Source organism: Cygnus atratus, chromosome 4 (genome assembly GCF_013377495.2).
Source record: "Cygnus atratus isolate AKBS03 ecotype Queensland, Australia chromosome 4, CAtr_DNAZoo_HiC_assembly, whole genome shotgun sequence".
NCBI classification, from domain to species: Eukaryota; Metazoa; Chordata; class Aves; order Anseriformes; family Anatidae; genus Cygnus; species Cygnus atratus.
In genome coordinates, this window is record NC_066365.1 from 58,741,029 (window position 1) to 58,763,896 (window position 22,868).

Sequence of the window (22,868 nt, forward strand, 5' to 3'; positions counted from 1 at the left end):
ATTTTAACATTACTTGGGTAAGCTTGGTCGTGGCCAGAAGTACAGAGAGGATTGTGCCAACCTGTAACTGAGTAAATGTTTCCATGTGACAGGTAGAGCCAGGTATGTGACCGTGGTAGGCCATATTTACAGGTGTTCGGGTGCTTGTGTCTCTGGGAACGTACATGCCTTCCAGAACTAGAACTAAGTTGAAGGTGAGGTTGAACGGAGCTCAGGTGCTGTAAATCAGCACAGCTCCCTTGAGGCTATGCTCATGTGCGTTGGGAAGCGTTGGGAGGGCTAGAAGGGGGTTTCCGTATTCAGGTGGGAGCGTTGCTGCCGTTACGTTACCAACAGATTTCTCTAAAACCTTATCCTGGAGGGAGGCTTAGACAACCTCCCTCGTCGTGTTGGATGCGTGACCAGAGAGCAATGGGAATAGCTACAGGCACCTTTGTCAGTGACACAATCCTGTTTTAGTCAAAGGATCTGGTCCATTATGGCTAGAGATAGAAAATAGATTAGGGATGCTAATCGGATACTAGCCAAGCAGCATCTTCCAAACTACCTGCTGGTCCAGGCCACCACAGCTCAGTCTTTCCATGGCACATGTGGAGGTGCCAAATTACTTGGATGATCATAGTGGAAAGGGGCAAACTGTGCTGTTTTCAGGATTTCCAATAAGCATTTATTTAAGACTCACAGCTTTTTGTAGGCTTAATTTCTCCCATGCCTCTCTTCAAATAATGTGGTTTGGTGCGAACTAGAATCATACTCAACAGGGAATGTATTTTGCTCTGTGCCTGAATGAAAGCAGCATCGTTAAGTATTGTCCTCTCTTTCTGCTGAGCAGCGTTCAGAGCTGCAGGATGGTCCTCATACATGAGAACCTGCAACAAAGCTGAAAAAAAAAGTTCGCTGTCTCTTCTGAGGCTCAAGTAGGAATTACCAGGATAGATCTGCTCCGGAATCTTTAGAAGTAGTGTAATACAGCAGAAAAAATGAATTACAAAGTTTAAGAGAAGCAAGAGAAGAGTGACTTTGGTATTGTCCAAATATCAAGAGCAGTAACAGTAACTGAACTTATTCTAGAGAGTGGAATTTGTTGGCTGACTGAAACTGACAGGGAGGGCAGTATCTTTTCCTCCCTTTCTGCCTTGGAACTGTTGGTGAACTACTTATTAAAATAAAGAGGTGCGACCCATTTGTAGTGACAATCGTTAGCCACATCAGCTTTGTTTTGTTGGCTCCCTGGCAGAGTTAACACGTATTGGAAGGAATCTTGCATGATTTCTTTGTTCCCTACCCCTAAGCCAGGGGATCTCCATATCCTTCAGCTGACCTTCAGCAGGCCCTTAGGGCAATGCAGTACACCGGGATAAGAACATAGAGTTGTTAAATCTGAGTCCCTTGTGTCAGAAGGAAGCATTCTGAAAGCAAAATCTAGACTTGAAAAATTTTGATTGTTACTGGAGACAACAGTATTAGATCCATCATAACCTTGGTGGTCTGGTTGGTTACTGAATTTCAGTGGAGAAATAACTGCTGCCACACTCTCCCCTCTGCTAGTAAACAGGATGGGCTGCTTGCTTTCTAATTGTTACATACCCCTGTACCACCCAGTGCTTGCTTCGATGTTCATTGTGAGCTTTCTCTTTTACAGTCTGTCTCATCCTGGTATTTTTGCAGTCTTTAAAATACTTACAGGCTTCCATTCTGTCATTGCAGAGCCCTCACATTAGAGATTTCAAAAATACTTAGTCTTTGTTAATCGATTTTTCTAGCCCATTTAATATTTGCTGGTTTTGCTGTCCTTTATGTTCCAGACTCTGTCATCTTGTCAGTAATGACATTGTCAGTTTGCTCAGATGTTTGCAGCATAAAGCCCTAGGTGGAGAGCGTGCAGTGCAGTATTACACGGCTCTGGCGAGCTTGGGAAGATATTGTTGCCTTGCTGTGTTGTGTTGTGCTGCTTCTCAGCATTCAGTTCAAATTTAACTGACTTATCCTGTTGCTGTAATTTGATGAGTAAAACTTGCTGTCCATTATCTCTGCTGTCATATTTAGAATTGCTGTCTGAGTGAAAAACTCAGGTTTTTCACTCTGTGTATTGTTTGGGATTTATTTAAAGACTTCCGACTCTAGAAGACTTGCTGTGCCTGTAAAGAAAAGCACTTTCAAAAATTCATGGGGAAAAAAAAGAAAAAAAAAAAGAGCTTTCTTTGCAACATAGGAATCTTGCATTTGATCTTGGGAGAGAATTAAAACTGAAAGTTAAATCCTGCAGGAGAGCTAACCGCAAGTAGTATTTATGTAGGAATCAGATAGAAAAGAAGAGATGACCCAAGAAATGCAGTGAAAACTAAGAGTGGGTGGGTGATAAAGGCACTAAACAGCTTGAAGCTTTTTAGTAAAGAAGAAAAGAGTTCAGCACGTGAAAGAAGAGAGATGTAGCAGCAAGGCAATTTGTTGCTGCAATAAGCAATCTTAGTGACAGACAAACCTTTGCGAATAAGAGTGGGCCAAAATTGTGACTAGAAGTTCAAAATCAATCCATATATTGAGTTTTGCATATTTAGATCGCATAGCTCTTACTTTCCAATTTTAGCTGTAGAGAAGGTAAAAGGAACTGGGAAGAGAGATTTGCAAGCAAGGGAAATAGAAATTCTATGAGCTGCTATTCTTGGTCTGTAATGTGCAAAGGTTGACTGTCTAGTACATCCTAGATCTTTTTTAAATCTTTTTTTTTTTTAATCATGGGATAAGTTAGACAACTATATTGCATTTTCTCTAAAGTCTGGGGGAGGCTGTCTGTTGGCATTAGTAAAAAGCGGTAATTGTTAACAGGATTACTACACTAGTTAAGTCACAAGTTAAAAATTCAGTTGCAGACATGTAAACAAGTAGGCTTTGGTTACCTTACTAGAACAAGGAATCTCATCTCACATGAATATTTCTGGTTTTTGTTCTTGTTTTCTTTTTTTTTTTCCCCAAAGAATTCTAGGTAATCGAGTGGCAGAACTTGAAAAGAAGTTAAGAACTTTGGAAATTGCTGGTCTGTGGAGTCTTCCAGGTTAGTAAAAATTCAAGAGAACAGCTTGAATTATTTAGTTTTCGTGGATATATTTGCATTTAAGAAGAGCTTGGCTATAATTTTTTAAATGACAGTTATTTTATGAATGTGCAGTATTTTGTGAATGACAGTATTTTGTGAAGCACATTTGCAAAATTAGAAACCTCTAATAAACATTAAGTTGAAACCAAAATTCACGAGGCTCTTTAAATCATATTTCCAGTATCGATACTACAAAATTAGTATTGGAAATACTCAAAATGTTTCCATAGTTTGCAAGTTAGGAAAAAAAAAAAGGCAAAAACTTTGAGCTATTTTATTTTAACAGTTATATAAAATGATACACGTAGGATATTAGCCATGATGTTTTTCAACAGGTTTTTTGATTAATTTTATACTTTTTGTAACTTCCATGGTTTTTATTGCTGTATTTTATAATGTTTTTCTGTAGAATGATAATCTCTGAGAAACTGGAAATGTAAATGATCTGAAATTTTCTAGTCCCTCTCTCCAGAACAGGATTATTCCCTGTAGCATCTTAAGCACTGTATTTGGTTTAAATTACTCACGTAATGGGAGATTAATCTGCTTCCTAATAGACCTTGCTGTTAGGAAAATGGGCAATATTTAATTTACATTTTCCTTTTGCTTCTTTTCTTCCCATTACACCTAATTGTATCTTTTTTAACCACTGTAAATTATGCTGCTCCATTGTTGGTGTTTGCACCATTAGGCATCGTTGTTTACAGCTTCCTATCAGTGGGGGTGGGAGCTAGTATGGTTTAGGCTTCTGGGTTTTTGGCTCTGTTTTTATATACCTAGGCTTTTAATCTAGAAGAAAACATTTGACAAAGCTGAAGAGAACTAGTGAAAAAGCAGCGTGGCCTAATGTGGTATATTTCTGCCTGTTGCAGGCATTCTGAATCATCTTTCTGGAACTGGCTTTCATTGGGGTTTTCCAGAACTGAAAGTCCCAAATTTGTTCCCATGGGTTACTTTTCAGTTAGGCATCTAATGTGCATACAGTGCTGAGAGCATTTGTCTCTCCCCACATTCTCCAAAAAGTGCAGGTGAAATATTTGTCAAGATCCTGCTGATAGAGTTTTGTACATTAGTACAAATGTGTATCATAAGCTCGCTGGGTTAATGTACTGTAGGGTTGGTTGTGTTTTTTTTCCCCCCAAAAAAATGTGTTCCATGAAATTAGTACACTAATAAAAGCAGTGTTTATAATCTTTACAAAATGTATTAAAAAGAACAACAAACAGTGGGAACTAATTGCTCCGTTGTTGGTCTGTGTAGGTAAGCCATCAAATTAATATTTATACAATAACAACTGTCTCTTTCCTTCTTTTCTTTTGCTGCCTGAAGGCCTGAGCTACAATGTCTCAGTGGGATTTGGGAGTAGGTTCTGCTTGACATATATATTTTGAGTAACTGATTCTAGCAGTACATTAAATATTATGACTGCATGTAAATAAATGGGAATGTTATCTGAACATTTTTATATCTGTCAGGTTAAGGTGTTCAGTCAAATGAATTAGATGACCACAAGAGAAATAGAGGCTGCTCTACAAGCACTTTGTTTAAATTGAGGAAAATAGTAAGGAAGGATGGTCCTTAATAGTTGTAAATGAATTTTACAGTACCTTATGAATTCTGTTGAACACCAAGGTTGGTTTGTTAATTTGCTGCCTCCCTTTTAAATCAAGAGCGTAGTTTTGTTTCCAAATGCACTGTAGTCCCAATGTGGTCAGAAAGAGCCTTGCAACAACTGGTGGGTTGCCACGTTTCTTTTCAGAGTGTGGAAAGCTTCTGCCCCGTAAAACAGCAGCATGTAATAGATAGCATAGAAATTATCATAATGGACTCTGCGGCTGAATGTGAGCTTGGGTGAGAGGCAGCACATAGAGGCTATCTCGTCTAGTCAGTCTTAAATCCAAAGAGAAGAAGTATTATATGGTTGTGAGTTGAACTTCTGTCTCTGGAAGAATATGCAGATGAAAGCTGATGTTCAGTCTACCACTGAAAGAAATGCACCTTGTAAATTGCAGGGTTTTAATCTGAACTCAACGTTCCCACTTGGGCATCGTTGTCCATATAACATTTAAAACAGCCATTGTCACCATGATATTAGTACCTTCCAAATGCTGTTAATAAATGATGTTAATAAACTTCATCCTATTGAAAAAAGAGCTTGACTGCTTCTAACTTTTTTGTTAGGTGACATATTTGTCATCTGCTTTTTGTGCAATGTATGAATCAACTATGGGGAAGCTAAATCAAGAGGAAGCATATATTTTAATTTTTGAAATGGTTAATCTGGTAGCATAAGTTCAGTTTCCGTAGAAGTTCTGCCTATTGCAAACTTCAGCTTCCCCTGTTTGGAAAATGGGCTTCAATTAAATGAATTTTTTAGGAGATTCATTGCTAAAAATAAAGCAATCTTGGTCATAGATTTAACTCTATTTTCTTTTTATGAGCCCACTTGTCTTGAGAAGGAGGCAGAGAATGTGATGTTCACAGAAGCATTTGATTCTTTGCCTTGTCTTACATACGTTATGGTTGATTCAAATATGCATACGTAATATGTTAAGTATACTCAGCATTAAAACGAACTAAACACCAGCTTAGTCCTCTTACAATAAGATGTCACTAGATATTCGGAGAAGTAATTCTATATTTTTCAAAATCTATCAGTTCCTGAAAATTCCAGATTTCCACTGAAAAAAAAAGCCTAAAGGAAAGATTGGGCCATGACTCAGCCTTTTCCTGCCTGGGTTGAGAGGAAGGTTTCTGTGCTGCCTCTTGCTCTTCAGTAATCAGCGAGGAGCAGTGGCGAGGCAGAGTTAACAGGCTCAGCAGCTGCTTTGTTGGAGGGCTGTTTGAATGGAGCAGAGGTTATACGTGGATCCCCAAGCCTGGGAATTTTGTAGAAAAGTTCATTTCTCCTGGAGAAGAAAGCAAATGAATTTACTCCTATTGAAAACCTGTTTGTCCGCTTATTTTGAGATCTGTATGCTTTTCACCAAAGTCCTTTAAAATTCATTAAATAGAGCAACTCTACATGAAGCTGTATGAGTTATGAAATTGAGCTTCCACGGCAGCTAATTAAAATTCCCCATGTGTAATCCAACTTCAGATCTTGATGCAAGGAATATAGTACAGCAACAGCCACGTCCCTCCTTCATGAGTGGGTGTGAGTCACTGTTAATAAATAAATATATATAGGGCTCTTTGGGCCACATCTGTTGCTAAGCTGTGTGGATACTGAACTTATTTTCTGTAAGCAAGTTGGTTTCCAGAGAAAAATGTGAAAGTGAATGTGTTTACTGTGTAAATGCTGGCTGGAAGTCAGGAAGTTTCTTTTTTGAAGCTTGTCTTGTAGGGGTCTGTAGCTGAGGCTTTACTTTTTTTTTTTCATTCTATCAAAAAAAATAATTCTCTGCTTTCCACTGTTAAGAGTGGTTCCCCCTCAAATTCTTTATTTATAATCTTTTTGAATTTGGCCTCTTCTGTTGGATTCTTCTGGATCTTTTAGACATTGGCTACTTCTGACCATGCATATGAATATAAGATATTTCTGTACTACTAGTTCCCTGTTTGATTTAATTCTACTTCCAACACAAAAATTCCTTCAGTGTTACAGGAAAGTGCATTCTTTTAGGGGCTTTTGCATTTTGAAATAGCCATCGGATTTGTTTTGCCTTTTTTTTTCCTTTAAATTTAATTAATTTTGCCGTACACTTGGGGCAAGGGCTGTACTTTGTTGTTAGTTAATTATTATTTTTTAATACTTGCTATCACGAAGGCAGAATTCTGATGCATACTTGACAGTGGGATCAAAGCTTGACAAGGTCAATGTTTCTAAAGCATTCATTGCATTTGTATTGCCGCAGAATATACCCAACATGCTAAGGGTATTAAAAAGTCATTAATACCTGCAGTATCAAGGTCTTTACAGACAGCGTTCTCCAAAGCAGTTAGAGACTGGGGTAGCCCAGTTTGATGCTGAGAGAACAGCTTGACTTTCACTCTTTCTCAGGAGGTACCAGAACTTTCTCAGGGAAGGATTTATTCAGGGTATCTCCTGACCTGGTGCCCTTTCGAAAGTCCTTGTCTTGGATGGGTGATTAGATTTAGGATGTTGCCTTAAGGTGCAATGTACAAGCAGATTTAGAGGGGAGAAGTGGTTGTTACATAAACGTCCATTCTTATGGAGATAAATAGAGCAGGAGCTTGCCACCTTCCCAGCCATTAGTTATCGGTTGGCAGTTGTTCTGGAGGCCACGCAAACACCACGCTTAGCTGATCATGCAAATTTCTTGCCACCTCCCCTCTAGGTTTAAGGTAATGTCAGTCACTACGAACATAAGCACCCTGAATAGTGGAGGACTTCCTAAAGAGTCTGCAGGTGCTGCTTTCTGTATTGCTAACGCATGTAAAGACTAGGCATCTACAGCAGAGTCCTCAGCTGAAGAGTTTCTTGCACAATTTTCTCTGCAAAAGAGCTGGAAAATTGCCCTCGTGCATTTGGCTTAAAACAAAAATGCTCAGAAGGGTTTGGGAAATCTTCAGGTTAAAATCCTTCCTGTTCCCTAGCAATGTCTGCTGGTTTACTGCCTCAGCTCTGGCTTGCCTCACAGTTGTGCTGATCTTTAAATTTATTTTTATTTTTTTAAGGAAACATTGTAGTACATGTGTGAGCCTATAGTGTAAAACCACATAGGTGATAGGAGGCAGAGCGATAAGAGTACAGAGTCAGTGCCAAACACTTGCTGGCAATGGCATGCAAAAGATCCATGTATTACCATAAAGCCTTACCTCAAATTACTTATTGTAAAACTTTTGGTATGATCTGATTAGTAATATTCTGAATTGTATGGTGAATACAATTTGCTGAATACAGCACGTGCTCTTCTTTCAAAGATCGTCCTTTGCTCTGTAATGTGTGTTAAAAAAAAAAAAAAAGCCTTTATTTGTCTTTATTTGACTTACATATTCCAGCTCTGCTATAAAATACTTTATTTCCATGCTGTAGAAGGATCATTTGAGATGCTTTTCTGGTTCTGTACTTCTTTTCATGGCACTGGAAAAAAAAGAGTTAAGTTGTAGGATATGTGTGAATATTATTAGTGAACGATGAGTGTAATTAGCGAATTAATGGTTCTGACACTTTTCATTGTTTCAGGTGGAAAGGATACCATAACGTTCAGCGACCCAACCTTGCCTGTTATACAGCGGTCTAGGTCACCATTGTTAGCATTTACTGATAAGCCACAGCAAACTGAAGTACAAGGTGAGCACCTGGAACATAAGGAACATGATGAGAGCTGAGCACACATTTCTTTCTAAATAAAATGTAATTTTCATGCTGGGATAGCAGAAGGCAAAGTTTCAGTGGTCACTGAGATTGAATAAATCATCCACAAGTAAAATGGATAGCTGGTCCCTGTACAAATAGCAAAAAAAACCACTGAAAAATGACTGTTGAAGAGATTGCACAGTGCTAGGCATCAGGTCGTACACCTCCAGGAATTTTCATGCCAGATAACTTGATACTGTGAAAAGTTATTCATGCCTTCTGTGTTAGCCTCCTGCTCTTTTTCCCTCTGTTAAAATGCGCAGTAGGAGAGCAGTCTGTGGAACTGGCTTAGCACTTTGCTGCATTATAGCTGATACCTAGATGAAAGGCTTCCTGATTGCACCCAGTAAATTGAAATAAGCCCCCCTCATTTTCCCGGATAAATTGATTGTGTTGTTTTTTTTTTTTATAGTCTTGCATGTGTTTTGTTCAAAACTTCCCCAATAGCAAGCATTAACTTCTCTCCAAAGTCAAGCCTAACTTTATGTGAGAGTAGCAAAAAGATAATGTTTTCCTGATAACCTCAGTTTTTTCCTGAGTTTTTCATAATGGTCAGGAGATAAATTATTGTGCTTGCCTCTCAGCATTTGGATAAGGTCTTTAATGGACATCATATTCCGGTATGCCCAGATCTTACTCAGCTAACCGTGAAGCATCATAAACAATTTATTTGTTAGTCCTGAAACTAAATAGATTGTGGCTTAATTTTGACTTTATTATCCATATCATCATCCGATAAAACTTGACAGCCGGACTGATCATTTTTTATAATCTTGATCAGCTGATATTTTTGCTAAAAATAAGGAGCGAAACTATAGTGAGTGGTTCTCCAGTGAGTAATAACTCATAAATATTCATTTTTTTGCCTGCTTAATCATTGATTTTTAATTAAATCTGCAGTTACTGAAGGTATTTACTTGGTGGTATTACGTTCTTTCCTTTCCTGTCCTAGGTGAGGTTGGTATTACAGTTTTGATTAAAGCTGCCTGTCAAATCTCATCAGACCTTGTTTCTGTTGCTGTGTAGCACTGCCAAACGTTCACTCTGGACTGAAGCTTTCCATGATGTATTTTCTACTTCAGCTGATTTTTTTTTAATGTCAGCCAAATAACTTTTTTGTGTCTTTAATTCTGATAACCGCTTTTTTTTTTTTAATAAAAAAACATGCAAATGTAATATATCTATAATTAATAGACAAGGAATTTGCAAACGGGGAGAAGCATTTCCACCCCTGAGAAGGTAGGCAGGACTTTTCATCCCATTCTAAGCACAGGAGTGAGGAATCCAAATTCTGTCATTGAAAGCAAGACGTGGTGATAAAGGCTAAGAGGAGGATAAGAAGTGGGCAGAGTATACGGAGGGACCGGGTAAACAAAGAGATATTGTGCAGGAGCATAGATCTCAACAGGAAGAGATCACTGGAAGAAAACAGCCTTGAAGAGAAGACAGACAAGGATTAGGCCTGTGGCAGTCATCAGAAAAATTGGCTCCCAGTAGGTCACCCTCTTTACCCCTCCCCATTTCATAACTGTAATAGAGAACAGAGAAATCCCGCGTAACAGAGAAATCCCGTGATTAAACTGCAGTGGATTAAGAAATTACTGCTCTGCCTGCACAAACAGCTTGTTTTTAATTTGTATGTGGCACAGTGTACCTGATAACCTGCAGTGAGAACTCAGACAAACTTAAAATCCACCTCTGTGACAACTTAAAAAAATGCGCCCAACTTTTCAGTGACACAGATGAGCACAAACATAGACCAGTCTGCCAACTGCTGGGGAAGCCACACCTTCTAGCAGTAGATGGAGCAATAACTTCTTCCATTGTTCCAGATCTGTTTTCTGGAGGATTTTGTGCTTTCCATTTTCCCTTCGAAGCCTGGAAAAGAAGCAGTGTGTTTTCAGCTGCAGGGTGTCTCCTCCTGCGTAGAGCTGACAGCTCTTCTGCAGTCAGCAGCTCTATGGCAGTGATACCATCAACTTTTGTGCTGCTTTACATAGAGGATGACTGCCTGTTGTTGAGTTTTAGGAATTTGCTCCACAGTGCAATTTTTGATCTCTACAGCCTGCCTCCAAAATCTGGGGGAATTTGGCAGCTAAGAAGGGTACAGGAATGTGTTCATTAGCCTTTATTTACCGAGCAAGTATGATCTCAGTTTAAAAGTATTCCAGCAATAAAAACAAAACCACGTTTACTTTATTATCAGCTGAGTGATCAGTTGAATGACAACAGATAAGTGGAATAGAAATGAAATTCTTGCATATCTTTAAATGCTATGCCTGAGGTCAGTCAACCATGGCCCTATAAACACTACCATTGATTTTTGGTGAGTGTTTGGCCCAGAAAATCTTTTTATCCTTTGAGCTAACACACATTTTTTACCAGAACCTTCTGTAATACTTAAAATGTTGCTCTAGCTAGATGTACAGATAATCAGAAGCCCTTTTTCAGGCGTTTTTGGATCTAATCTATCTGCTTACCCTGATCTCATCAAGCCCTGTTTTAGCCTGTAAATGTTATCAGTTTCAATTAGGCTGGATGGTAGAAGTCTGTAGGATATACTATGCAGTTCCTGGGTGAAAATGCATAATGATATTGTACAGGCACATGAATTAAAGACTGTCTCCTGCCACAAAACCTCACTGTATCCAACGCACCCAATATATGGTGTCGTGTGATGGATTGTACTTGAACATCAGAGCCGCTAATGAACAGCTCTCTTTTTGTCGTCACTGGTGAATGCATTGTTCCTGTTGTATTGCCTGTGCTCCATTTCAAGCATTCTCTGAAGACAAAAGTACTGTTTTTCTATTAACTTTTCTCCACACAAATTGTTCTTCTATGAACAATTTATCTTCACAGAACTGCAGCAAGATGATGGGATGGTGTTACCCCTCTGTAGGAGGAAACCGCACCACACAGAGTAATGTAGAGTCCCCTCTAATTTTGAGTGCCAATTGGACGTGCCTAAGTTTTAGCTATTTTTAGAGCTCTTAGAGTATGTGTGTTCAAATATATAATGTGAGCACAGCGGTACTGCAAATCAAGCTCCTAGTTTCCAGCTGAGCACTCAGATAATGAGGATTAGATCCAGTGGGTGATCACCTTTTGAAAGTTAATTTATCCCTGCCTTTTCCACAGACTTAAACCTCAGCTCTTCAGAGTGACTTTCCTGGCTTCCTTAATGGCAGCTAGACTGTCTGTTCCCTTCGTGCCAACCCTTGTCTCACTCACTCAGCAGCTCCCAAATTATAAATGAGGCAGGTCTGGTAGAGACAGTAGGCTCCCGTATTGTATAGCTCAGATCCCGCCCCGCAGCCAGTCTGCTCCGTGCATTGAGCAAGGCGGGATTCCTGTGGGAGAAATCGAGTAAGTGCTCCTATACTAAAAGGTAATGCATATGCACTGCAAGAGCCATTTGAAGCTGTCAGAGCAGCCATACTCCTGGCATTCCCCAATTTTTCTTATTTGACTTCACAAGCTGATTTGCAGTGAGGCCTTTTGTCCTTAACAGAGACGAGGACGAATTCTTTCTCTTACAGAGCTGTTTGTTTACACATCACTGTTTTCTCTGTTCTGTCGCTTTATTCAGTGTTTGGCTTTCGGTGTAATAGTATATTTCATATTCTTCTGCTTTGTTTTATGACACTACCCAAATTAGAGTAATCTTTTACATTAGGAGAAATGTTGCAGGATCAATAACAGAATTATTGGATGAGAGGCTGCGAAAAGAAAAAATGGAGTTTGTGTTAACCCCTGAAAGTGGTACTGATGTGGGGATTAATGTTAAACTGTGCCCCAAAATTCTGCAGTTAAGTGCCTTGCTTAAAGTTGATATTCCTAAAAAAGTTTGCCTGTGCTGTTCTGCAGTGTGGTATCAACTATAACTCTTTTAAAGTTGTCAGTGTTAGGGAAAGACAGGCTCCAAAACTGTCCTGACCCAGCAAGAAACCTTGTGTTGATTGCTTATAATGTAAAAAATGAGCCGGGGGCGAGACAGAGAACCACTGTAGAAATTTCTTACTGAGGTAGACATCTCTGTGGTGTGACACTATTGTGATGGTCTCCGGGTCAGACATACAAACACGTGAGGCATGTCGCTGTTCCATTTCTTTTTCAGCAGAACAGAAGGGGGAACGTAGTGAAACTCGTGCTGTTGCAAGTGAGTCCATGGCTCCACAGGAAAGAAACTTGAACAACAGAAACCAAAATAAACATTTTTATCCTTCATTACCCCAGTTACCTTCAGAGGAAGAAGAAATAAACAAGCTTGAAAGCAAAATAATTAAACTGACAGAACAGGCAGTTTCAGAACTGGAAGGAAAGAGAACAGAAAATGCAGCTGGGGAGCAGAACACAGTGGTTGGGGCAGAGCTTAATGGTTCGTCGGAGGGAGATTTCCCATTCTCCAGCCCGGACACATCCAACCCCACAGATCCCTCAACTTCTGAGAGTGAGCCAACAGCTGAAACTGAGACCCTGAAGGACAGCGATGAAACCTCAGAGAGTGACTGTGAGATCACAAACCAAAGAGGGAATCAGAACGGCATCACCGTGGATGCGGTGGGTGCTGAGGACCCCAGAAGGCACGGAGGTCTCAGCGTTACAACTGCACGCACACATGGCAGCTTGGAGGAGCTCCCTGGATCTGAGAACATGAAACCGTCTGATCATGCTGAGAACTGTGAATATTTGGATAACAGTTTGGCTTGAGGTATGACATCCGTGCCCTTGTGCTTCTCACTGTAATCCTCTTGCAAGTGGGTCTGTGCTGCTGTGACTACAACCAGCGAAAGTTTGTCAGAGGACTGATTTTTTTACACGAGTCTGTTAATATTTGTCTAATAACGGTGTTCTTCTGCTAGTTTTGACTGCAGTATACCAAAAATGTAAATAATCTGAGGGGAAGAACTTGAAGCTGTTCAGGTTTAATCATTTTGGTTCTTTGTAATGATTTGAGGTTTCTATGTAGATAGATGTCATTTATAGCCGTGTAGCAAAGAGACCAGTGATAACGTTGTGCCATGTTGTCACTGGGCTTCTGGAGAGCGTGGGGTCTTAGCGCTAGACTTCACTTTAATGGTTAGAAGTGTCTTCCAGTGATGGAAAATTTGAAATGATGAATTGAGAAGTACCTTAGGGTCATAGGGTTTCTCAGTTTCTCAGACTGCATGCTGTTTCTCTGTCCATAATGGCTGCGAGTACATCCTTAGAATAAGACCGCTGTTCAGTAATGGGAAGCAGAATGCTTTCTGAGAACCATCCCTGCGTGTGTATTGTTCTCTCATTTCAATGTATCTTTTGTATCTTTGTATCTTTTACTTCCCTCTCCCGGTTCATCGCATGAAAACAAAGGGAGTTACTTCACCAGACACTAAGAACCCAAATTAATGATGCTCTGAAGAAACATCAGAGGAGCCAGAAGTCTTTTTGCGAGGAACAGCAGTGCTGTTCCAAAGCAAGGAGAACAGCAGGAGGAGAACCAGTTATGCCCCGCCAGCCTGCTTGGTGCTCTGGGTTACTGGAATTGCATCCCTCAGCCTCCAGGAGCTGCAACAGCCCTCAGACCGTAACGGGTGGTAGATTCCAGCCTACTCCATTTGTGCCTTCCTTTTTGAAAGAATCTGTCTCTTATTTTATGTTTCGGAAAACATAAAAAATTTTCATGTTTATGTTTCCTCCTCATTTCACCGCTCCTTGGTGTAGTAGGTTTGTTTGTGCTGTTACTGCTTCCTTAAACGTCTTCCCTTGTTGGTGTTCAGTCATAGGAAAGCTTTCCTGTAACAACTGGAAGAGGGAGGCTGCTGTGTCATTCCCCAGCTCGCTCCTGAAGCTGGAGCTGTGCCACTCTGCCCCTCGGAAGGCAGCAACAAGGGAATGCTTAACGGTGAAGTTAGCAGCTGTTGGAGAAGGGGAGGCACGTCCTTCCTCTCCTGCTCGTAGCATAAGGAATCGTCTCTGCAGCTGTGGAGCTTCTATGGGCCAGCAGCCGTCAAGGCAATTTTTCTGCTGGCTTGGGAACTAATTGTCTGTAAATGTTCGTTTCTCACTCCTAGAACTTGAAACCAATCAGAGAGAATTAAAACAAATTTAATAAAATACTACTAATAAAAAGGAAAATCCCTCCCAGATTGAATCCTCCTTTGACAAATAACTGCCAGCTGCAAATTTTTACAGCCCACTTGTCAGCCACTGAATAAACAGAGTTTATATTAGCAATACTGACAAACTCTTCTGTATATGGGAGCTGAGCTAGCAGGTGCTGCCGTAATCAAGGTGTCAGAGTCCGTGAGCAGTTTGTATTCAGCAGAAGAAGGGCTGTATGTAAATGATTACGTATAAATATAAGGAATGATAGTGGGAAGGTGAAAAATGTGGCTTGTCGCTGTTCTCATGTGTTTTCCTCGCCAGGTGCATTCGTGTAACCCTTTCAGCGTCTGTCTGCAGGCAGTAAACCCATAGTCATGGTGCTCGTGGGATGGGTTTCCTTCCTCTTTAAAGGTTCTTTGACACTGCAGCATTTCACTGATGCTAAGCAGCAGCCCTTAGGGAAAAAACATCTGTATATTTAAGTGCGTTAGGAACATGAAGCAGTAAAAAGTTTTTCTTTCATTATCCTGACAACAATTTAAGTTCCTCATAACCTGAAAACCGCAAAGAGTTTAAGCATTTGAAAGATTGTTGTGCTGTTGCCATTAATTGTAACTGACTGCACTATTGGCTCATTTATATGACAGTACTGACAAGTCGGAAGAGAAATAGCTGCAGAAACTGAAATCTCTGGGAGAATGTGGCAGATTTTTTTTCCCTGTAATGCTTGAATGTTACATGAAGTATCATTTTATTCAAGATACGTTCTTCTCCATCTTTCAGAGACTAATCCTGCACAGAGCTAAATATCAATGCAGTCAGAGCTGATGCAAGCCAGTAAAAAGGGCAGGATTTCATGTAGCCGAGCTCTGAAATGTTCAGGTGAAACGTTCAGGGTGTTTTACGGCCGTTGTTTCCTTGTCCTAAATCTTCCCTGACCCACAAATGTGTGAGTTGGTGTTTGCTGTTGTTCCCTCAACAGCCAGTTAATGGTATTAATTAGTGAAGAGCTTGGTGCAGAAACTGGAGCAGGTGGAAGCACTGCTGGACCAACGGTTGCTGTTCAGTGCCTCACTCGCTGATTCTTTGTGGTGTGTTTTTTCCTGTGAGAAGAAAACGGAGATGTACAACCCATATCAACAGGGTCATCGGGGTAACTCTCCTTCAATGCAATGTTTGTGTCTTTCATAGAATCACAGAACGGCTCGGGTTGGAAGGGACCTTAAAGATCAACTCCAACCCCCCTGCCATAGGCAGGGACACCACCCACTAGATCAGGTTGCTCAGGGCCTCATCCAGCCTGGCCTTGAATACCTCCAGGGATGGGACAGCCTGTTCCAGTGCCTCTCCACCCTCTGTGAAGAATTTCCTCCTAATTCCTGGTCTTTGCAACCATTAAATTCATGGAAGGTACCTAGATCTCTGGAAATCTCGTTTAGAGTGCTATATTCGTACTGCGATGTTGGTCCCGTCCGTTCTGCCCGAGTTAATGCGTATTCTAGCTGCAGTTTTAGCCTTCTCTCAGGAACACAAGATTTCAGCTCCAGGATGCTTGTAGAAGTCAGACTGCAGTACGTGATAGCTAATTTAATAGTCGTGTCAGCGTCTTTCTTGGATGTTGTTTAAATTTATATTGTTGTGTTATTAGGACTGTGATTTTTTGGGTAAATTCATTCATGTTTTGTTGTGGAGTCAACACTACTTCATTGGGTTTCTTTTAGACTCATGTTCCCTTTTTCTAGGACTTCAGGAATGGGGAAATTACATCCTGCTGTAAGCTCTTCTGCTGCTGGGCTCTGGGGAAGCAAACTGGGAAGCGGAATGCTGTGGCAAGGGGATGGATGAGATGCGTTGCATAAATTGATTTTAAGCACATTGTCTCACCTAAGAGCAAATCCATGCGTTATCTGTGAGAAGGATTTCATTTGAAAGTACTGCGCTGCGGTTATTTGAAAAACGACGTTCAGTGAATTTGTAAAATAATTGTGTGAGAATGACAGCTGAAGAAGCGTCTTTTAGAATGTTGTGTCTTTTCTAAGTGAGACTATTTTTAAGCATATGGTAATTTGTATAATAAAGACAGTGGAATTTCTTTAATCCATATGAGCTCAGGAATGTATTTCAAAATCTTAACCGAGATTAAGTTGAAAGTCTGCTGCGTTTCTAAAAGATAGGATTTTGCTTACCAGCCTCGGTTTTGTAGTTTTACTTTTTAAATGATGCGGTTTAATTTATTTGCAAACCTTTCTTTTGTTGCTGCCTGGATTAACTGCGCAACATAGTTCAACTATATTAATATATTTTGTCATCTTTAATAAAACCATACATTTCCTGATACGCTTCTTCTACCTGCTTATTTCCTTTGCTCAGTATCAGATGAATGATAGTCATGAGTTAGTGCTGTAGTATTTCCAGAGTTGTGTTAAAACAGAAAAATAAAGCTTTATAGAGCGAGACTTCTAAGTTTGTTGAACATTATCTGGCTGAAATGTTTTCACTGTCACATCTCCCTGTCTCAGTTGAGTGATTTACTTCCTAAATTTTTGTGTGAAGAAACACACTCAGTATTTTTTGGCTTTGAAAGTAATATTAATCTCTGTCTGCTAATTCTATCATCGTTGTCCAAGCAGCATTAAATCTTCTGTATACAACCCAGTTACTGCCAGTCACAAACTGGAGGCGCTCAGGAGTTTTTGCTGAGGGGTAAAGGAAAGCTGGAATATTTAAGTCTGCTTTCAGTGGTATTCAACTATAGGCACATGTGTAGACAGCCTAAACTCAAACAGAAGCTCAAACATGTTTGAGAATAAAACCTGAAAATACAACAAGAATAACGTGGTGAACCTAAAGTTTGAAATGGAAATGTCTGTACTTTCCCTTATTTTTAGGGGAAGTCCATGACCCAAGTCTTACAACACAACACTCAAAGCTGTTGAAAGCATTGAGATCGTTTTACCTTTCAGATTTGCAGTTAAATAAAGGACAGCATCTAATCAGAGGCAATTCCTCACTTATATTTATTATTTTTTGTAACTTTTGGTATCTGACTTCTGGTCCCGTAAGAGCCCCTCAGGATGCACAGCCCCTTTACAGGCTTTATCAACCCTGTAACTCAGCGCTCCTACTGGCATGCATTCCACCCCCAAACTGCACAGAAGGGAAGCTTTTCGTCTTCAAGACAACATATCACGGCGTTGAGTTGATGCTGCTTTTATTGACCAGCTTACAGAAAGGCGGCTCTACAAAGTGATACGCGTTTGGTAGAGAAGCAAGAGAATGGAAGTGGGAATCCCTTTGCCATGTGTCGTGGCGGCCAATGGCGCAGCCCAAGGTACTTGGTGCTGCCCAGTGATTTTCTGGCCTCCATTAAAGCCTGGTTCTGAGCCATCTCTTCTTCTTGTCCGCGGCCTCAAACTGTTTCTCCTCCCACAAGTTCCCGTTGCACACCCCAATCACGCAGCAAGCCAGGCGTTTGCCAGCGTTTCCATTTTCCAGACTGGCCTTGTTGTTGCCCTTGCCCATGTCGTCTTCCTGCTCGTGGATCACGACGGATCTGCCCAGGATGGAGTACGGACCGAACAAAGTGGCAAAGAGATTCGGTTTGTATTTTCTGATTTTGCCATCTTTGGGAGAGAAGTTCCCAAAATCCCCTGGGTGGCGGGGGTGGTTGACGCTGAAGGGGTTGTAGTGTCCTCCGGTGGAGTCGCAGCCGTTGCTGAGATCCCCAAGCTCGTGGATGTGAATAGCTCTGCCGGACTGGGCGTTATCCAGCGGAAACCCGTCCAAGTGAAAAATGGCTTCCAGTCTTCCCTGTGAGTAATGCTGTCTGAACAAGACCTGTCCAGTCACTTGTGGCTTGTCGGCATCTATTTTGGAGCTGGGCTTCATCTCACAAGTGGCGTAAGTCATCCCGTCGGTCTCATTACCGGCCATTACTGGGTAGAGCAAATTCTGCCAGAGGTCGTTCACTTTTTTCTGTATGTCTTGAAGGGTCTCTCTGCTTGGGTCAGTTTCTTCTTCTGCCGCGACGCCAGAGGCAGACAGGGCGAGTCCAGTGAGCAGAGAAAGCAGCAGAAGCATCCTGGCAGTGCCGAGCCTGCGAAGTGCACAAGAAGCCAGCAGGAGTGAGAGGCGCCTCGCAGCAGCGTGGCTGGGGAGGGAGGGGAGCACGCAGCCCGCGGGGGCACTGAGCGCACACAGCAGCTGCAGCCTGGTCCCAGCGGGCTGCTAAATCTGGCTAACGCGATTAATGGAAACTAAAGCAAAACGCGCCCCTTTAAACACAGACAGTTGTCACCCATGACTAAACAAATAGCGATTTAGTATTTCACACCTGATCTTGCTCTTAAAAACTGCCTCTTTCCCCGCAGACATCAAGTAATCTGAAGTGCTGCTTAATCTGTTTTTGAGTTTGCATTGAGACTTCCCTCCTCCTACAAACTCCAGCAGGACCGTCTGCCAGGAGGCTTGTTTTGGTCCACCTCCACACACCCGAGCTGTGCGTTACAAGTGGAAAGCAACAAGCCAGCGAGCGGATTACCTTTCCCGGTCGCTGCAGGACCCCTCAGTGGCAGCTCTTCGCCTCTGCTCCCACCAAGTGCAGTGCGGCCAGCCCACGGCGCTGAGCTGCTGGAGGCTGATGCGTGCTTGTGTAAGAGCTGGGTAACGCTGCGCAGGGGAGGGGTCACCCGCAGGGCTGCGGGACAGCACAGACGGGAAAAAGTTTCCAGTGTTTTCATCTCAGGCAGGGCGAACTCTTTGCCCCCGTTCTGTTTGCCTGCGAAACTGGCTCTCGGTCCTCACCACCATCCCGAAACAGAAGGAAAAAAAGTTTCCAAGCTGTTGAAGTGACTTGCCCGGTGATGACTTCGCGTGCTTATCTAAAATGAGCGACCTTCCACGGGCAGCGAGGAGAGCAGCAGCTTTGCTAAGGCACGGTCGGATGGCTCGGTCACTTCTGTGCTGGTTGTCATGGAGTTGTTTTGCATTTCCATTCCTTCATTCGTCAAAACTGAAACTGGTCCTTCAGCAACAGAAAATCTTGCACATGGACGTGTACCAAAGTTTTGGTGGTTTTAAAACCCGGAAGGCACAATCCGAACTCTCAGATGTTGAGGCACATTTAGTGATGCTTCTCTGCAAAGTTTTCGGGCTACTGCCTGCTGCTTTACTTGGCAAGTTATCTGCTTCACTAAGTTTCTCTCTTTTTTTTTTCCGTTTCTTTTTTTTTTCCTTTTCTTTTTTTTTTTTTGAGAAAGCAGTGATTTCTTTCCGAAGGGTGAAGCGAGCAGCGCTAAGGCACTGCGACGTCAGATGGAGGCACAGCAAGACCGTTTCCCAGAAGCTGGCTGGCGCGCGCGCAGCGTTCACGTTTCATCATCCTCCGAACTGAGAAACCTGCTCTACTCCGGGGGGCATTGCCCTGCCTGTGGCACTTTGCAGAGCTGTGCCTGAAACATGGATTCAGCCACCACAAGGGCAATTTAGCAGGCTGGGATTTGTGTAGGGAGAGAGGAGTAGCTTGTGTAACTCGGGAACAATTCTCAACGTAAGAAAATTGCGAAGAAAAGCCTTTTTTCCCAATCTGTGTCTTCTGCCAGCTGGGAAAGGAATGTGGCTGTCAGCTTCTGGAATGGTAGAAATGCGTGTGTTATCTTATGGGTATCACACGCCAGATCACACCCAAGATACTCAGTTATTTGCAAGCTGATTTATTTTTTTCTTTTGGTGTGAGGACAAGTAGAGCTAAAGGAGTGCCTCCTGCCTGGCTCATTTGCCAGGCACTGGAAACACAGGGTCAGATAATTCTGCTTGGGATATTGCGATATTGAACATGGTACTTTAGCCCTGGGCTCCTGTTCCTAATCGACGAAACAGGACAACTGATGTTTCTTTTATTCGGGGTATTTACGAGCTGTTCACATCCCTGTGCCCATGGGAGCCATGTGAGGCTGAGCCAGCGCTTCCTCCTGCCCTGCCTTTCCCCAGGTTCATTCCTGGCAGCCTCCAAGCTGGGGAAATGCACACTCACAAGGCAGTAATGCATTTTACAGCAGGAACTCGGGTCAGAATTGTGGCTGCTTTACATGCAGTAATGCTGCTGACTTGAGTGGCATTTGTGCTGTTTTACACCAGCTGGGATTCTGTCCCTAAAAAAAAGAGAAGCCCTGAAAAGCCCAGGGTACTTGCTGCAAAGCTCTTCTTTGATGTACTGCACATGCGGGAGCCAAGCAGAAATGCAGACGGGTGTAAAGGAGATGATCAAAGGGACAGAGAGGGCTGCAGCAAAGCTAAATGATGTATTTGTAGTGCTCTGCACTTCAAAGAACGCAAAGGAAATAGTAGCTGTGGGCTGCTGTCAGAAAGATGTATTTTAAAGAGGAGAAGGACTGATAACTACAAGAAATGCAATTGCCAGGGTGGTTTGGCATTCATTCCGGCTCTGAACGCTGGAAGTAGCTGAGCAATAACCAGGTGGATCATTAAAGCCTGTTGCTACCCACTGTCCATGTTTTAGTTTTCTATTTGAAAAGAGGCGACGAATAACGGGCTAATGGCCCTTACAGCAGGCAGTGGGAGGAAAGCCCCCATGACCTGACCGTGCACTGTTTACAAAATAAACCTCTCTTTTTAAAGCCACAGTGTACAGGGCCTGGGGTATACTGAATTTCAGGCCATGTCCTAGAATCTCCTGGGCTCTGCAAGCCAGAGCCGTCCAAACAAGCTGGCACTGTTATTCACTGGGCTGTAAGCTCCACACAAGGGCAGAGCTTTTGCCTGCGTTCCTCAGGGCCCAGGATTTCGCTCCCCTGTCACCTCTTGATGGCCAGAGGAACTCGAACTCCCAACACAAACGGAAATCTCAATCCATGCCGTGACCTCCTTGGGCTGGTCGCTTGGTTTGGGGGTGATGTTGTCCTGTTGCACCACATTGCTGCGTGACCTGACATCATTTGACTTGCCCGGTGTAGACTCAACATGATGCAGAAGCGCTGCGTGGGAGAGCACCCGTCGTAGCGAGCAGTGGCCCGCCTCTGTCTGCAGCTCGGCTCTGCTCTCAGCGGGTTTACGGCAGGATGGCTCTCCATAAAAGTGACACCCAGGGAAGACAGGTCTTACGTCTTCCGCTGCAGGTAATGGGGCTGACTGCTCTTCTCCACGTATGGCTGAGGCTGGAGCCGCTAAAAGAAGGGGATGTTTGTAGCCTGAGGGAAGCAGAGCCAAGATCATTGGAAACCTAATGTGCTCCTTCGGTTCGGGGCGCTCTCTGCCATTTCTGAGTCATGGTCCCAGCCTGGGAGCCAGTGAGGCTGGCGGGTCATCAGGCAGCAGTCTGAATCCTACTTGTGCTGCTGTGCAGGAGTTTTGTGCTTGCTGTAGAGTGACTGCAGGGCACCAGATTTTCCATGCATCGTCTATGGCATAGTACTGTGTGTGCCCTGCTCAGCAATTTCCTGCGAGCACATCACCAGCCCTGCGTGGTGTCTGCTGTGCCCGGGCACCTGCCTGTGGGTCTGCAGGTAAGCCTGCAGCGATGATTAGGATCTGTGGAGCTACAGGCAGTGGTGACGAGTTAGGATTTAAAGAGGAGAAATGCCATCAGGGTGTTGGTGAGCAGTTTTTGCCCATGTGGTGCAGTACAGGGCTGGTGCTGGGGTGCAAGCAGCACCTCCTCCTGCAGAAATCAAGGTGGAGGAACTCATTTTGCAATTGCTGTAAGGTGAAAAAAATGACAGGAGAATGAGAAAACTTGCTCTAACACAGGGGCAGTCTGCCACTGGTGGAGGCTTACTCTTCCTGTTTATTCCCATTCCTTGTCTTGGTGGTTCTATTTAAAGAAATAAAGATATTTAGTGCCTGAGATAGGCATCCATTTATATCTTCTTGCAAAAGAGCTATGTGCATTTCCAACTTTTCAGGGCATTACCCATACAAAAAATCAAGTTAAATAAATACACAAAAGGGAAACAACACTGTTCTCTATGGGGACTAATTTCTCTTGAAAATAGAAGATCATGCAACTGTCAAACTAGTTTCCATCAGCCAATTTGAAAAATTCTTGAAATTCTTCCTCTTTAATAGCTTGAGAAGAAATCATTTTATGAGAGTGAGAGGAACTGTAAAGGAAGTAAGCTTTTTGACAAAGCTGCACTCAGAAACCCATTCTAGTTCTGTCAACCTAATTTAACAGAATTTCATCTCCACATGTGGATATAAAATATAAATATGTAACATAAAAATTAGGGATGGAACCCAACTATTAGATAATTTAGGTTATTATTAGTGTTTGCATTAATTTCTTGACCCTTTATTAAATATTTATCCTTTCTGCTGCACAGCATTAATCTGAAGAAGGTTTTG

General features: G+C 42.3%; 2 protein-coding genes across 3 annotated transcripts in view; one reads left to right on the forward strand and one right to left on the reverse strand.

Annotated features, from left to right (window-relative positions):
* Positions 1–16,963, forward strand: part of CCDC149 (coiled-coil domain containing 149) — a 51,114-nt gene extending 34,151 nt beyond the window's left edge. Inside the window, exons 10-13 of one of the 2 annotated variants that reach the window (XM_035551808.1) lie at positions 2,976–3,052; positions 8,244–8,351; positions 12,541–13,131; positions 13,773–16,963. In XM_035551808.1, coding sequence (XP_035407701.1) covers positions 2,976–3,052; positions 8,244–8,351; positions 12,541–13,130 — 775 coding nt within the window. In that variant the 3' untranslated portion in view covers position 13,131; positions 13,773–16,963. Of the gene's footprint in view, positions 1–2,975; positions 3,053–8,243; positions 8,352–12,537; positions 13,132–13,772 lie in introns of both variants that reach the window. The other variant, XM_035551799.1, reaches the window with a different exon arrangement.
* Positions 16,964–17,701: 738 nt separating this feature from the next.
* On the reverse strand, positions 17,702–20,050 carry SOD3 (superoxide dismutase 3). Its single transcript, XM_035551819.2, has 2 exons — positions 19,048–20,050; positions 17,702–18,603 (listed from the first exon to the last, which is right to left on the reverse strand). Exon 2 carries the CDS (start codon positions 18,585–18,587, stop codon positions 17,874–17,876), a length of 714 nt encoding a protein of 237 aa, XP_035407712.1. The 5' UTR covers positions 18,588–18,603; positions 19,048–20,050; the 3' UTR covers positions 17,702–17,873.
* Between the last annotated feature and the right edge of the window lie 2,818 nt (positions 20,051–22,868).

Excerpts from the sequence above, each read along its gene's own strand:
- SOD3 (XM_035551819.2), bottom strand. The coding sequence starts at position 18,587 with ATGCTTCTGCTGCTTTCTCTGCTCACTGGACTCGCCCTGTCTGCCTCT.